The 12,974-nt window shown below is 45.9% G+C and overlaps 3 protein-coding genes across 3 annotated transcripts; 1 reads left to right on the top strand and 2 right to left on the bottom strand.

Moving 5' to 3' along the window:
* Positions 1-424: 424 nt before the first annotated feature.
* V1508DRAFT_350808 (Piwi domain-containing protein) lies at positions 425-3,382 on the top strand (the record flags this gene model as incomplete). The annotated part of the gene is made up of 6 exons (XM_066936793.1): positions 425-466; positions 603-710; positions 804-912; positions 967-1,041; positions 1,093-1,464; positions 1,515-3,382. 6 exons carry the CDS (start codon positions 425-427, stop codon positions 3,380-3,382), a joined length of 2,574 nt encoding a protein of 857 aa, XP_066797495.1.
* A 926-nt stretch (positions 3,383-4,308) lies between these two features.
* On the bottom strand, positions 4,309-10,449 carry V1508DRAFT_431121 (uncharacterized protein; the record flags this gene model as incomplete). Its single annotated transcript, XM_066941923.1, has 7 exons — positions 4,309-5,403; positions 5,529-5,828; positions 5,880-8,541; positions 8,593-9,256; positions 9,306-9,612; positions 9,675-9,925; positions 10,410-10,449. 7 exons carry the CDS (start codon positions 10,447-10,449, stop codon positions 4,309-4,311), a joined length of 5,319 nt encoding a protein of 1,772 aa, XP_066797494.1.
* On the bottom strand, positions 10,371-12,829 carry V1508DRAFT_454419 (uncharacterized protein). The gene is made up of 3 exons (XM_066942578.1): positions 12,453-12,829; positions 10,952-12,422; positions 10,371-10,675 (listed from the first exon to the last, which is right to left on the bottom strand). The coding sequence occupies exons 1-3, from the start codon at positions 12,478-12,480 to the stop codon at positions 10,660-10,662; spliced, it is 1,515 nt and encodes a 504-aa protein (XP_066797493.1). The 5' UTR covers positions 12,481-12,829; the 3' UTR covers positions 10,371-10,659.
* Positions 12,830-12,974: the final 145 nt, after the last annotated feature.

Raw genomic sequence — 12,974 nt, 5'->3', positions numbered from 1 at the left:
CTAATATCCGTTCATTAACGCGTAGTCAAATTGAAGATAAAGGTAAGCCAAACGCGTCCTTCGAATTGGACGCGTCTCGAATTGGAACCCTCGGTGGCCGGGACATCTTGTTTAGTAAATTTCAGGGTAAGTCATTATGGCGGTGCACAAATGTGTACGACATGAAATTTTAGCGTGTCCCAAAGAGGAATAGCGCATCGAAGCTCCATGAATCTCCTTCATTATAACTTAGCAAATACCTAAGCTAGTCCCAAAGAGGAATAGCGTGTAGAGTTCCATTGGTTCCCCTTTCTTGCAACATAATTTACCTTGTGAGTTTTAGGGTTTTCCATTTCTATAAGCACCAAACCAAACGTTCGTGTCCACCATTGCAAACTGCATAGCAGTTCCCATCACTATCAGATGACACTTGGTTCCACTTGATATGACTGCGATTTTGCCAGCTCAGAGCGCGTTGGCTCTTACCGTATGTTTTTTATTTAGTTTATGTAAAGAAAAATGGATGATGTGTAGCAGATGGGGCTGGGGGAGGAGCGATGGGGCACCCGATTCTATGGTGCAAAGCCTTGTCTATTTCATCTTCCTAATTTAGTTAATGGTAGAATCTTGTCAAGCGTCCGGGCTATGGTACCACGGGTACACCTAGCAAGTTTTACGTGAATCATTTCCGTGTCGCGTCTTTCCCAGACGTGGAGATCGTTCAGTATGATGTAAGTTCGGATTTTCTTTTACTTCTCTCATAGTGTATAACATATATGTGGTTGGAATAGTTCTTTGAAATCAGAGTATTTATTCCGGTTTAGGTTCAAGTCAACGCCGGTGGTGATACTCGCGCCTTGATTAAGAAGGTCTGGAACAGCTCCGTCCTCCAAGATCGGCTAGGTGAATCGGGAAAGCCCGTAATTTTCGATGGTGTGCTACATGAATTAATGTAACGTCTTGCTTGTCGTCACTAATTTTTGTTAGGTAACCGTTTAGCGTGGTCGCGGGGCCCGTTGGCATTTGGCGATGAATTGTCTGTTGTCGTGGATTTGGACGAAGGTAAGTGGTTGTGCATTGCAGTGATTATAGAGTTAACTAACAGATGTCTAGGCCGCCCTGAGCGTCCTGGTCGCTCTAATAAACATCGCGTATTGATTCGCAAGGCTGCGATCGTGTCGATGCAAATTCTTGACGAGTATATCAACAATCGCTACAGCATGGACAATGAGGTTCTTGCTGCCATCAATTTCCTGGACCATTTGCTTCGAGAGACCCCATCGAAACGTCTCATTGCTATTAAGCGTTCATTCTTTCAGAGCCAAGGCGCCTCTCCTCTCGATGGAGGGGTGGAGGCATGGAAGGGGATCTTCCAATCCGTTCGGGCTTCTATGGGCCAGCTGACAGTTAATGTGGACGTCGCTACTACTGTGTTTTGGTCGTCTGGGCCGCTACTTGAGGTTTTGACGAAGTTCATGGGATTACGTATGCCATTCTATCGTCTAATTGTTGAAATATTTCTAATTTGACTGTAGGTTCTCCCGACGATACAGCCAACCGCTTGTCCAACCCGAATGGTCGCCGAGAGCTTCGACGATTCAGAAAGTTGAGCTTTTTTATTAAGTATCGTGGACCAGAACACGAGAAGAGGATGTTTATCATCGATGGCTTCACTGAGGATGGTGCCGACAGAACAACCTTCACGACGAAGGAGGACGAGACCCTTACTGTTGCGCAGTACTTCACGAGAACCTATAACATTAGGTTGCGCTATCCCTCTATGCCTCTCATCAAGACTAAGAAGGGCGCTTCGTTTCCTATTGAGCTTGCAATTATCCAGGAAGGCCAGCGTTATCCGTACAAGATTTCCGACCGTCAGACCGCTGACATGATTAAAATTACGGCCCAGCGTCCCGACGCTCGAATTAATGCCATTCGCTCAAATGTGCGGACTCTCGGCTGGGACAACGATCCAGTTCTCAAAGCGTATAACTTGAGAATTCAACCAGACATGATTGTTACTGATGGTCGTATCTTACCCGCGCCTGTCATTAACTATGGTCCCGGATCTAAAAAGGTTTCTTTGCAGCCTCAGGATGGTCGATGGAACTTGATTGGCCAGAAGCTCGCCCTTCCTCAAAAGCTTGAGTCGTGGGGTGTCATGGTGTTTGCTGACCACCGGCGGACACCTGAACAAGTGATTCAAAACTTTGTCCGTACCTTCATCAATGTGCATCGCGGTCATGGTGGGGAAGTCACACAGATGTCGCCTCCTATCTTGTATGCTTCTGCACAGAGGGATATGAACACGAATGTCCGAGAGATTTTCAACGCTGCTGGTAATGCTGTTCGCAAGCGTCCGCAGCTTTTACTTTTCGTCTTGCCATCCAGAGGTGCCGAACCTTATAATTCGATTAAGGCTGCATGTGATATTGGCCTTGGTGTGTGCTCCCAGTGCGTACAGCTTCGTCATGTGGAGCAAGCCAAGCCTCAGTACTGTGCGAATGTTGATCTTAAGGTTAACAGCAAGCTTGGTGGTACTAACGTGTTCTTGGATAAGAACTGTTATCCACTTTATAATAAGGAGCCAACTATAATCTTGGGAGCTGATGTTTCCCATCCTGCACCAGGATCTGGACGAGCGTCATTTGCTTCGATGGTCGGTTCCACTGATCTCCAGGCCACTCGTTACGCTGGTATCGTGAATACTAATGGTCATCGAGTCGAGGTCATCAATTCCAGAAATATTCAAGTGTTTGTCACTACATTACTCAGACAGTTCCGTTCAAACACCGGTAAGGTGCCTGGACGTATTTTCTATTTCCGTGACGGTGTCTCCGAAGGTCAATATCAGCAGATTATTGACCAAGAGCTGGCTGATATCAAGAAGGCGTGTGAGTCACTTTCGGCGGGATACAAGCCGTTCGTCACTGTTGTGATTTGCTCCAAACGACACCACTCGCGTGTGTTCCCAGCCAACCGTAATGCTGGCGATCGCAACGGAAACGTACTTCCCGGAACTATTATTGAGAGAGATATTACTCATCCGTCGGAGTACGATTTTTACCTAGTTTCACATGTCGCACTTCAGGGCACAGCGCGCCCTGTGCACTATCATGTCATCCACGACGAAAATCAGATGCCTATCGACTACTTCCAGGCATTCGTGTACAATATGTGCTATGTCTTTGCACGAGCTACCACATCTGTATCACTCTGCCCGCCTGTTTACTACGCGCATTTGGCCGGACAGCGCGGCCGTGTCCACGAAGAAACTAGAGAAGAAGATTCGGCCTCCTTAGTTTCCGGCAGAACAGGTGGTTCGGGCAATGAGGAGCCGGGTGAGGTGAAGGATGTGAAGCCTCTCCACCCCTCCCTTGCAGGTACGATGTGGTATATTTAAAATATCTTTTTGCAGTGTGGCTGTTGCTATCTTTAAGTGGTTGTAAATTTATGGTTAGCACGAGATCTCTGTTTTGAGAGTAGTTGATGTCAATTTGACTAGTAGTTAGGGCGGAATAAAACAAACGCAATCTTTTAAGGTCTAGTCCGAAACTGTAGTGGCATGATCTGCGACTACTAGATAAGTTCTGGGAAGTATAAACGCTGCCGTGGTTGATTGGTTGACCCTAGTTGCGGCATAGAGTGGCGACTACTCACTGGTCGTATGTATATTTTGAGAGTGCGCTTGTTACCCATACCAGTAGTTCCATAACCCGGCCGTTGGCTCTAGAAAAATGACTTAGTCTTAAATGTCAAGCTAGTTGGAGCGTCAAGTTGACAGTCAGACAATCCACAGTTCTTCCTCTGGAAATAGGCAATTTAGAAGGTATCTATGACCATAATTCTTACTGGCTGCAGGGCTGCTATATTATTACGGAACGATTTACTCCATCGGATTGTAGGTTGTAATGCTATCAAGGACGAAGTAGACTATTCGATGGTATGACGCGTGTTTGGTGAAACACGCCTTCAAAACAACTTCAATACTATATTTGGCTAACATTTTAAGCGGCTGCCGCTACGGCGATGTTTAGGTCGATCTGAATTGTAGACTAGGCAACGGTCTATATATCTACGATAATACTGTTTAAAGCAAATCGTTTCCATTGTACATTTAAGAGATATGGCCTCTAAACTACCGACAGACTAATAATCAGAACAAAATTCGCGAGCATCAATGATAAAAAGTACCAAATTAATAAATCAAACGTAATCATATATGGCCGAGAAATACTCAAAACAAATCTCGAAAATAAATAAACAACCATTTCATATTCCTCTCAAACTAAACATACATCGTGCGACAATATTTTTACGACTTTCTCATCAATTAACTTTGGTTGCGAGAATAAGATTCCGCAACTGGCAATTTGTCGGCAAAACCTTGCATAGATTGTAATGATACTGAGACAAGAACTCCGGAATATCATGTAACAGAACCAAAACAATACGTAAGGTGCCCTTATAAATGTAGCGAATGCTATCGGGAAGTTCGGACTCGTTAAGATAAGTACCAATGAACTTCAATAACGTTTCCAAAAGGTCCTCGAAGATTGGCCAAGCCTTCTTCTGCTCCAACTGAAGAATCTTTGGCATAAACATCCTGTGCGAAATAAGCGTCATCCATGAGAATGTAAAGGCTGGAAAAGCAGGAGGTTGGAGAGCCTTGAAGATCTCGGCGATCATTGTGTAAAACTCTTCCTTGTACTCCGAGTGCGTATTTTCAATATCTGACCATTCGCAGAGAATGCTTGAAAATAATCGGAAAAATGGTAAGCCATTAAATGATTCACCTTGTGTTTCATGGGCATTAGCGAATACCAAGCAGAGCACGCCCATGATGCCACGGAGATACTGCATCCGCTTTGTGTCTTCGCTATCTTCATGGACACGGAATAGAATAATGACGAGCTTGGCCAAGCTATCAACAGCGATAACACCATCCTTGGGAGACAATGAACCGCCCTGCTGTAGTCTATCCTTAGCATATGCGTCCTGGCAAAATTCTAATGCAGATCTGAAGAAGATGCCAAGGTACTTCGCGTCGTCAAGGAGGCCATGCTCCGACATTTGGTATATAAACACATACAGCATCCTTTCGCTTTGAGCCGGGTGTTGCATAAGTCGAATCCACTCACTAAAGATATACTTCATTTGGTCCTTTAGGGAGGATGCATCGTCCGCTGGAACGACTGCAACTACAGCATTTTCGAAAGAGTCCAGCAGTTGCTGCGCAATATGGTAAGATGGGGAGTCAGAGTCGGACGCCAAGCGCTCCATACTCTCCAAGCACATCGTAAAGTCTGTGCGAAGAGCACATGGCTTCTCGCCCAAGATGGCTTCATGGATCAAGCTAGCAATGAACTCGATGGTAGGAGTCCGGCGAGCCTGGAGTTGCTTCGATAAGCTCACATCGAGCTCCTGTGGGTGAAGCAAGCCCATCTTCATCAACGTGATCATGACAGCAACATTGAATTTGCGCTAAGCCTCTAATTAGAATCTTTCCAAGATATCGACTGATCGCCACGAGCAACAAAAGCACGCACCTCATCTTCAGAATAGATCAACCACAGTACTACTTCTTTGGCTGTCTCCGCCGATAGATCACACAATCGGGCCAATAGGTATGCCAGTGTCTCTCGGGCCAGCTGCGAGTCCGCAACAGTGAAAAGTACACTAACAGCAAGTTGAGATGTTTTGTGAATGACTGGGTCACGCAGTGGATGTCGGTTCGCAACCGCAATAATAGAATTTACCGTGGTTTTAACCCTGTGGTCCGCAGGCAGCTGGTCAAATGAGGTCTCTGTGCATTCTTTAACGAGCTTCAGCAATGCATCAATAGCGGACTACAGAATTGTCAGTTCGCGTCGCATTCTCCTTCCTTAATATGTACTCACCTGCATCGACGCCAGAGCTTGCTCAACAGCCGTGAGCTTGTTCGGAGTAATGTGAGATAAATCTTGCTGCGTTCCGAATCCCTGCTGAGATTCCACATGCTGCTGCTGGGTACTCAGTTGAGCATTCTGCGCCTGATGAAGCTGAGCGAACAATTGCTGTTGCTGTTGCGCCTGTTGCTGCTGAGCCTGTTGCTGCTGAGCCTGTTGCTGCTGAGCCTGTTGCTGCTGAGCCTGTTGCTGCTGAGCCTGCTGCTGCTGAGCCTGCTGCTGCTGAGCCTGTTGCTGCTGTTGCAAGAGTGGCATCATTCTTTGTTGTTGCTGCTGCTGCTGCTGCTGCTGCTGCTGCTGCTGAGCACGTTGCTGGCCAGCCTGCAACGAGAGTGGAATTGATTGCTGCACCGGAGTCTTTGGCTGGGCAGGAAGCTGAGGCTGAGATTGCTGTAACTGTCCTTGAACTGGCAGCGACATGCTCCCGAATTCTACAGCTCCAAATTCTCCAGGCTGGAGACCATCGGGCCCACCTAAACTACCAAGCTTGAACTTTCCAAAGTCTTCGTACACAGTAAGCTGTTGCCTTGTTAAACCAGGAGGCTTTAGTCGGAATGGATCAGGTAAAGACAATGCGTAGCGAGATGCCTGCGGATCCACAAACGTCTGGTTTGGACGCAGTTCCCTATGGCGTCTACGCATGGCATATGCTGACGCCAACAATTCATCTAGATCTGCCTTAGCTCGATCGCTGGCGGCTTTTTGGATAATCGAGCATGCTGCATCAAGGTGTTCGTTTACCGCAGCACTAAGAACTTCCGGAGTAAACGATGATTCGGAATATCCACTGGAGGCAAGTAGAGAGAGCAAGTTGTTACCGATTGTAAGCCGCAACGGCTCCTTACAGGTAACAAGAGCGAGACTACTGGCGAGGTAATCGACCATATGCCGAGCTGATTTGCGAAGTTTCTCCTCATCGGGCTCGAGAGAAAAATCCTTCGTAATGAGTTCCTTGGTAGCAATTTGCGCAATAGTATCCGACCGTTCCACAACGGGGTTGATGAGTTCCCGAATAGCCTTCTCAATGGCAAGCTGAAGAAGTTTCTTGAGCGAAGGATGACTTGTGAACTGTCTACTCGCTGGTATTTGAGGATATGTAGCAGACAATGAAGGAGTGATAGCCGAGTCGGACTGCCGAGATATATCGCGCAAGTCAACGCGGTTATTATAAGCAGTTAAGTTCAGTCTGTCAAAAACCTGGCTAAGCTCTGGAGTGGCTGCAAAATTCGCACCATCAATTAGATCGCTCTTGGGTGGTCTATCTCGAATAACTGTTGCCGGTTCCAGCGTATTAATATCAAGATCCAGATTCTTGCATAGCACCTCGATCTCGAATTTTAAATTGAGCTTCAGTTCAGCAAATTGGTACAATTCCACCATCAACTTCAAAATTCCCATTAACCAAGGATTTGGGGGCTTGAAAATTGAGGACTTCGACGCCTGCTCTAAAACCTTGCAAGTAAATGGTAGAACGACAATCAACCGGTTCGTATCAAAGCCTTCAATTAGTAAATCCTTGAAAGAAATATTCTTGTGCTTGATAGGCTTATCTCGTGAAATAGTCAAAAATCCAAGCCAGCAGCCTAAATTTTTTAATCGGCCGCGTTCCGTAGATGACATGATAGTGTCTTGAGCATTCAATAGCGCAATAATGCTAGCATAGGTATTATGTAGCACCTGCTTATTTAAATGGGCATTACTGACATAATCAAGCATTTGAATATAAATACTGTGGTAGTTCGGTTCCTGTTTGGCGCGTGTATCCACGAGATAGGCAGCGAACCACTGATGATACTTTTCCTCTAACAATTCTTTTAGCTCTCTTGCCTTCCCTTCAATGTTGCTCCGTGCGATGTTGTTGACGATGAACAAAACTTTGTCTTGTATCTCTTCGTTTGGATCTTCTGATGGCTGCTCGGTTGGACTCACCGGATCCAGGTGCAGCGATCTGAACGGCGGTGGAGGCGCCGGCGATGCGGTACCGTTCCTCCGCTCCGAATCATCTTCACCAGTGTCTTCAGACTTTGTCATTGCCCGCAGTTTAGTCATAAGTTGAGGCTGCACTGCTTCCAAAGAAGGGATCTGGAGCAGCAGCGCACAATACTGCGGAAACGCCTCTAATCGCGACTGGAACTGCATCAGTGCTTGGAGTCCAAACTTAAACATTTTCGCATCTGGTGGCTCCTTCAAAGCTTTCAAAACAAACCGCAGCGCGACAGCCAATGGCATATCTTCAACCAGGTGGAACTGAATAATAGATCCAAACAGGACAGCAGTAGTTGCCAATGCCGAGAGAGGATAATCCGGGAAAAATCGGTACTCATCAAAGAGAGAATGTATCATACAAGCAAATGTATCTTGATCGTTCGGATCATCCGAAACGCGGAGTTGCTGTAGAAGGCCGATCACCTCACTAATGCTCATTCCTTGCTCATACATCTTCTGGTAGTAAAATTTCATCTGTTTTTCCACTTCTGGTGAAAATCCATTGCTTCCACTGTTAGCTAAGATAGCCGCGTCGTGGCCACGACCAAGATTGGTGAGGCGAGGATACGTCTGAATACATTGTGCTTGAACATGCTCCGATAGCTCGACAAGATCTAAAGGCGTCGTCCTTATATGAGGTTAACAAAGTTCATCAAACTATAGCATAAGGAGGTCATACTGTGTCAATAAAGCGTGTAATAACTCGTAGACGACTTGGACATGCAGAGGCAGAGTGTTGGTCTTGATTTCGGGGATAAGTTGAGGATCGTGTTGCAGCTGCTGTTGCAGCTGATATTCAGTGGATGACTTGATGTCCAAGAACTTCAGAATTGCCGACACAAACTCGCGTCCATCAGTTGATAAGACTTCATCCAGGAAGTTCTGCAATGGATATTGACCCCGGCGTGCCAAATAAGCAAACAAATCAAGTGTAAACAAGTATGGCTTGAAATGTCCAAATTGTCGTAGTATTTCAGGATCTGACACCTCATTCGCGATCCGCACTATCAAGTTGCTATCGTAAGCAAGATCCTGGACTGATGACAACGCATCAGGCCCTGCTGATGAGATCAGTTTCGTCAACGTATCCATCGACTGCTGGCTTTCGTTCGGACCGATAATCGCGGCGACTGAAGCGGGAAGCGATGATGGAGAATACCTGGCCTTGACAGCACTAATTAAACTCAATTTGTTTACAACGTCGAAGAAAGGAGGAAGTGGGTCTTGCAAATATTGATTTAAAAGCTCGACAATGTTGGATTCCGAAAGAACGCCAGAATACTGAGACTTGTCGCGAATAGCAGCTATAAACAGACCAAAAGATTCCTCGAGAATGTCAAAAGCTATAGAGATTAGACAATAAAATTGGCAGGGACTGTTGAAAGAATATACCTTGATTTAGTAAATCCTGATTTGATGAGTGCTTGAAACTTAGACATAAAACGGTGCGATCGAATGCGTCGAGTTGAAAAGTGTTGAAGAAGTCTTGAAGTTGGAAATCTCTGAAAGCGTCGTTATCCGGAGTAGAAACTGAATCAGCGAACCGGTATGACAGAGTTGGATTGGTGCACAGTATGTTGATTTCTTCCTCAAGCAATCGTCTAATTGCAGTATTGTCTTGCGGACGCGATGACGAAACTGTAGATACTAGCCGACGAAAATATTTTTGATAGACTTCAGGACCGTTTTGGTCACAGAGCTACATACCAAAGTGAGTTAGATTCGAACAACGTTATCTGCTATAACCAGCCAGATTATTACCTGTCGGATTTGTTTAACAGTTGTATCCCACTTATCTTCCTTGATCGTGGATACCAAGACAACAATCTGGGCACCAACAATCTTAGATAGTTCAGTTGGGCGATTGCCTGACAGATTTGAGCTTCCACCTCCACCACCACCCGCCCCCGGCGGCAGCGACGACGACAATGATGCGACCGAAGAGTTTTGCTGTTGAGTGTGGAGGTGTTTGGAAGACGAGACGGAATTGGACAACGGTGCTACTTGTCCGGCTGAATTTGAAGATGTAATTTGTTGAGACGAAATTTCTGCACCCGAGGACCGCGAGGGAGCGCGAGATGGAGTTGCGCCAGATATTGTGACGAACGGTGATGTGAAGGACAACGGGAAAAGAATGTGTTCGCAACTACTCTCGGGCAGTCACTGAAAGTGATTAGGACTCCTTCAAAACGTGGATCAAGCAGTACCTTGATCCAAGAATAAGGACGTGAAAATAGCTCTACTCTCGAGGGCTGATGGATTGCGTTGAACCGTCAGTCGCTATAGCAGAAGCACACTGAAAAGAAGGCCACTCCAAATGTCGACTCGATCTATTGACACAATTGTCCTCTGATTTCTGGTTAAGGTTTTGTCGGGGTTCACGAAAACCTTAAATAGACAAACGTTGCGACACAGTCAGATTTTGGAATTTCTTAGTAGAAAAAAAATTGCTTTTGGCGCCACCAGAACATCAGAGCGAATGTCAATTTTTTATACTACTGCCTTCAATTGATTCTATCAACGTAAATCTGCACATGTCTTTAGAATGTTATACCGCACACAGCGATACTGTTGGAATGTCACACAATAATGCCAATCGCTAATCAGCGTTCCTGATTACAACATTGAAAACAAAAATCAAAATAAATCAGTCAACTACTTGATATACACGATGAATTACCTATCTTACGCATCGATATATAATGTAAAGCTATCGCACTAATGACTTGGTATATGCAATGAACATTTACTGCTTGCCATCGCTGAACATCATAATACAATGTCTTCAAACAATCGCGCCTTACCAAACGAAAATAGTATAATAGTAGTAACTTATAATAAATACTAAAAATAATAATAATTATAATAATATATGAACAAAGAAAAGAGAAGCTCACAAGCCAACAACCTTCTTGCTCTATACCACTGCTCTACTATGCAAATGCCAGGCCCCGGGTAGAATACCGCGTTAGTATGAGTAGAATCCAGACGAATGCCCTCTCGAGCGGCCCTGTCCTCTGAACTGCGAGCCTCCGAACTGTGCCCCACCAAACTGTGCTCCACCAAACTGTGCACCACCAAACTGTGCACCGAAGGGAGAACCGCCACCACCGAACTGACCCATAAACTCATGTGGGACGGCACCTCCGCCGCCTCCAAACATTTGAAACAGCACTGACGGATCGATTTCGGCTCCCATGCCGCCACCATACATATCACTGGAATCTTGCAGATCAACACCGGAATCGTATCGCGCACGCTTTTGACTGTCTGATAGCACTTCATATGCTTCTCCGACATCTTTAAATTTCTCATGTGAATTTGGATCTTCTGGATTCTTATCTGGATGATGTATGAGAGCCAATTTCCTGTAAGCTTTCTTGATTTCCGTTTCGTCCGCTGACTTGGAAACACCGAGTATTTTGTAATAATCTTTCCGCTTAGCTTTCTTAACCTCAAGCTCTGCCTCCCGAAGTTCGGCCCGCAGGTTGGAATCCGAAGGATCCACTTCGACGGCCTTTTGGAACTCTTGAACTGCTTCATCCCATTTCTCAAGTTGACCCAGCGCCCGTGCTTTCGTTCTTCGAACCTTAATGAAGTCGGCATCCAGTTCTAACGCAGCATCACAGTCTTTAATGGCGTCCTCGAATCGATTTAATCGGATATTGACGGTAGCACGGTTAGAATACAACTTCGAATTCGTACCCTTATTGCATTTATCGACGGATAGAGCTTCAGAATAAAGTTCTAACGCCGTCTGTAAATCTCCGCGCTTGAAAGCGTCGTTACCTAAGTTCTTCTTCTTTTCTAGTTCTCGACTAGCCTTTAGCAGCTCTCTAGCAAGTTTGTGGTCCGGATCCACTCTCAAAGCTTCCATGAAATGTGTCGCCGCCTTGGCGTTGTCGCCCTGAGCGTACAACACTCGGCCACGAAGAACTAGAGCATCAGAATCCTGCTTGTCTTCTCTTAGGAGGTTCACAGCAACCGTAGCAGCCTGATCAAGATCACCGCTCTCCACGTAACATTTACCCTTTAATAATCGCCAGTTGCGCGGGGGTGTGACGTTTAACCCGAGAAGCTTCTCGGCTCCGCTAATTGCGTATTGCGCCAGCTTAACATTACCGCCAGCAGCCATTGCCTCCGCCTGTGCAAGGTATTGACGCATTTCATATGCTACCTGTACATCTCCTGCAGACGGGGGTGGACTTATCTGTGAAAATGCGCTTATGGCTTCGTCATAATTTCCGAGAGCTGTCTGGATCTTTCCTATCCGAAGTAGAGTCTTCGGAACGTTGGAGCCAAACTCGTTTGGCTTCTGCTGACTGAGTTCCAGCGCCTTCGAACTGTCCTCTAATGCTCTTTCATACGCGCCAATTTGCATATATGCCATACTTCTATTACCACGATATATAGGATTGTCCGGATCTGCTTCGACTGCCTTCGTGTAAGAGTCTATGGCCTTTCCATAGCTGCCAGACTTATAGAACTCATTTCCCTGCGATTTATACACTTCAGCAGATGCTCCCGGCGCTTGAGAACCGTCAGCCATTTGAATGTCGTCGCTCATGATCACTTATTTCCGTAGATAGCGTGGACTTCAATTAATGACTCTAAATACTTCGCTATTCTAGCCTCTCACGTGAGGAAACGCGACGGCCGGGCCAGCACGTTGAAACTGTCGACCTTCGAGCTGAGTGTCCGAATAAAGAGGCGCAATACCGCTTAACCAATGGGCGGGCACGACACCAATGGAACGATTAAGGCTAAGTTGAGAGAGACCTAAAGTGTTTTTCGCGAATGAGTTTTCGTTCTATTCCGAAATGTGCGCAGCAACTCTATCATTGTTCTGTACGCGTCGAAGCACACGGAACCACGACGCAGAGGAGCCGGGTAAAAACGAATTTTCGAGAAGCATGTGGCTATTGAAATTACGTGGGGTGGTTGCACGGCCACAAGACTAGATATCGATTCCGCCTCTCTTATTTTGGAATCAACGTACTGAAGTTAACCCTAAGCCAAAGTTCTTGCGGGAGGACAGCTGTGTCAAGATTTGCATTTTAT

Source organism: Lipomyces doorenjongii (assembly GCF_038497915.1).
Source record: "Lipomyces doorenjongii strain NRRL Y-27504 unplaced genomic scaffold V1508scaffold_10, whole genome shotgun sequence".
Lineage (NCBI taxonomy): Eukaryota > Fungi > Ascomycota > Lipomycetes > Lipomycetales > Lipomycetaceae > Lipomyces > Lipomyces doorenjongii.
The sequence above is the reverse complement of the archived record's forward strand: the minus strand, read 5'-3'. Positions and strand labels throughout refer to the sequence as shown.

Excerpts from the sequence above, each read along its gene's own strand:
- V1508DRAFT_454419 (XM_066942578.1), bottom strand. The coding sequence starts at position 12,480 with ATGAGCGACGACATTCAAATGGCTGACG. Across the intron at positions 12,423-12,452 it reads CGACATTCAAATGGCTGACG|TGTATAAATCGCAGGGAAAT; the intron begins GTTCTCAAGCGC and ends CATCTGCTGAAG.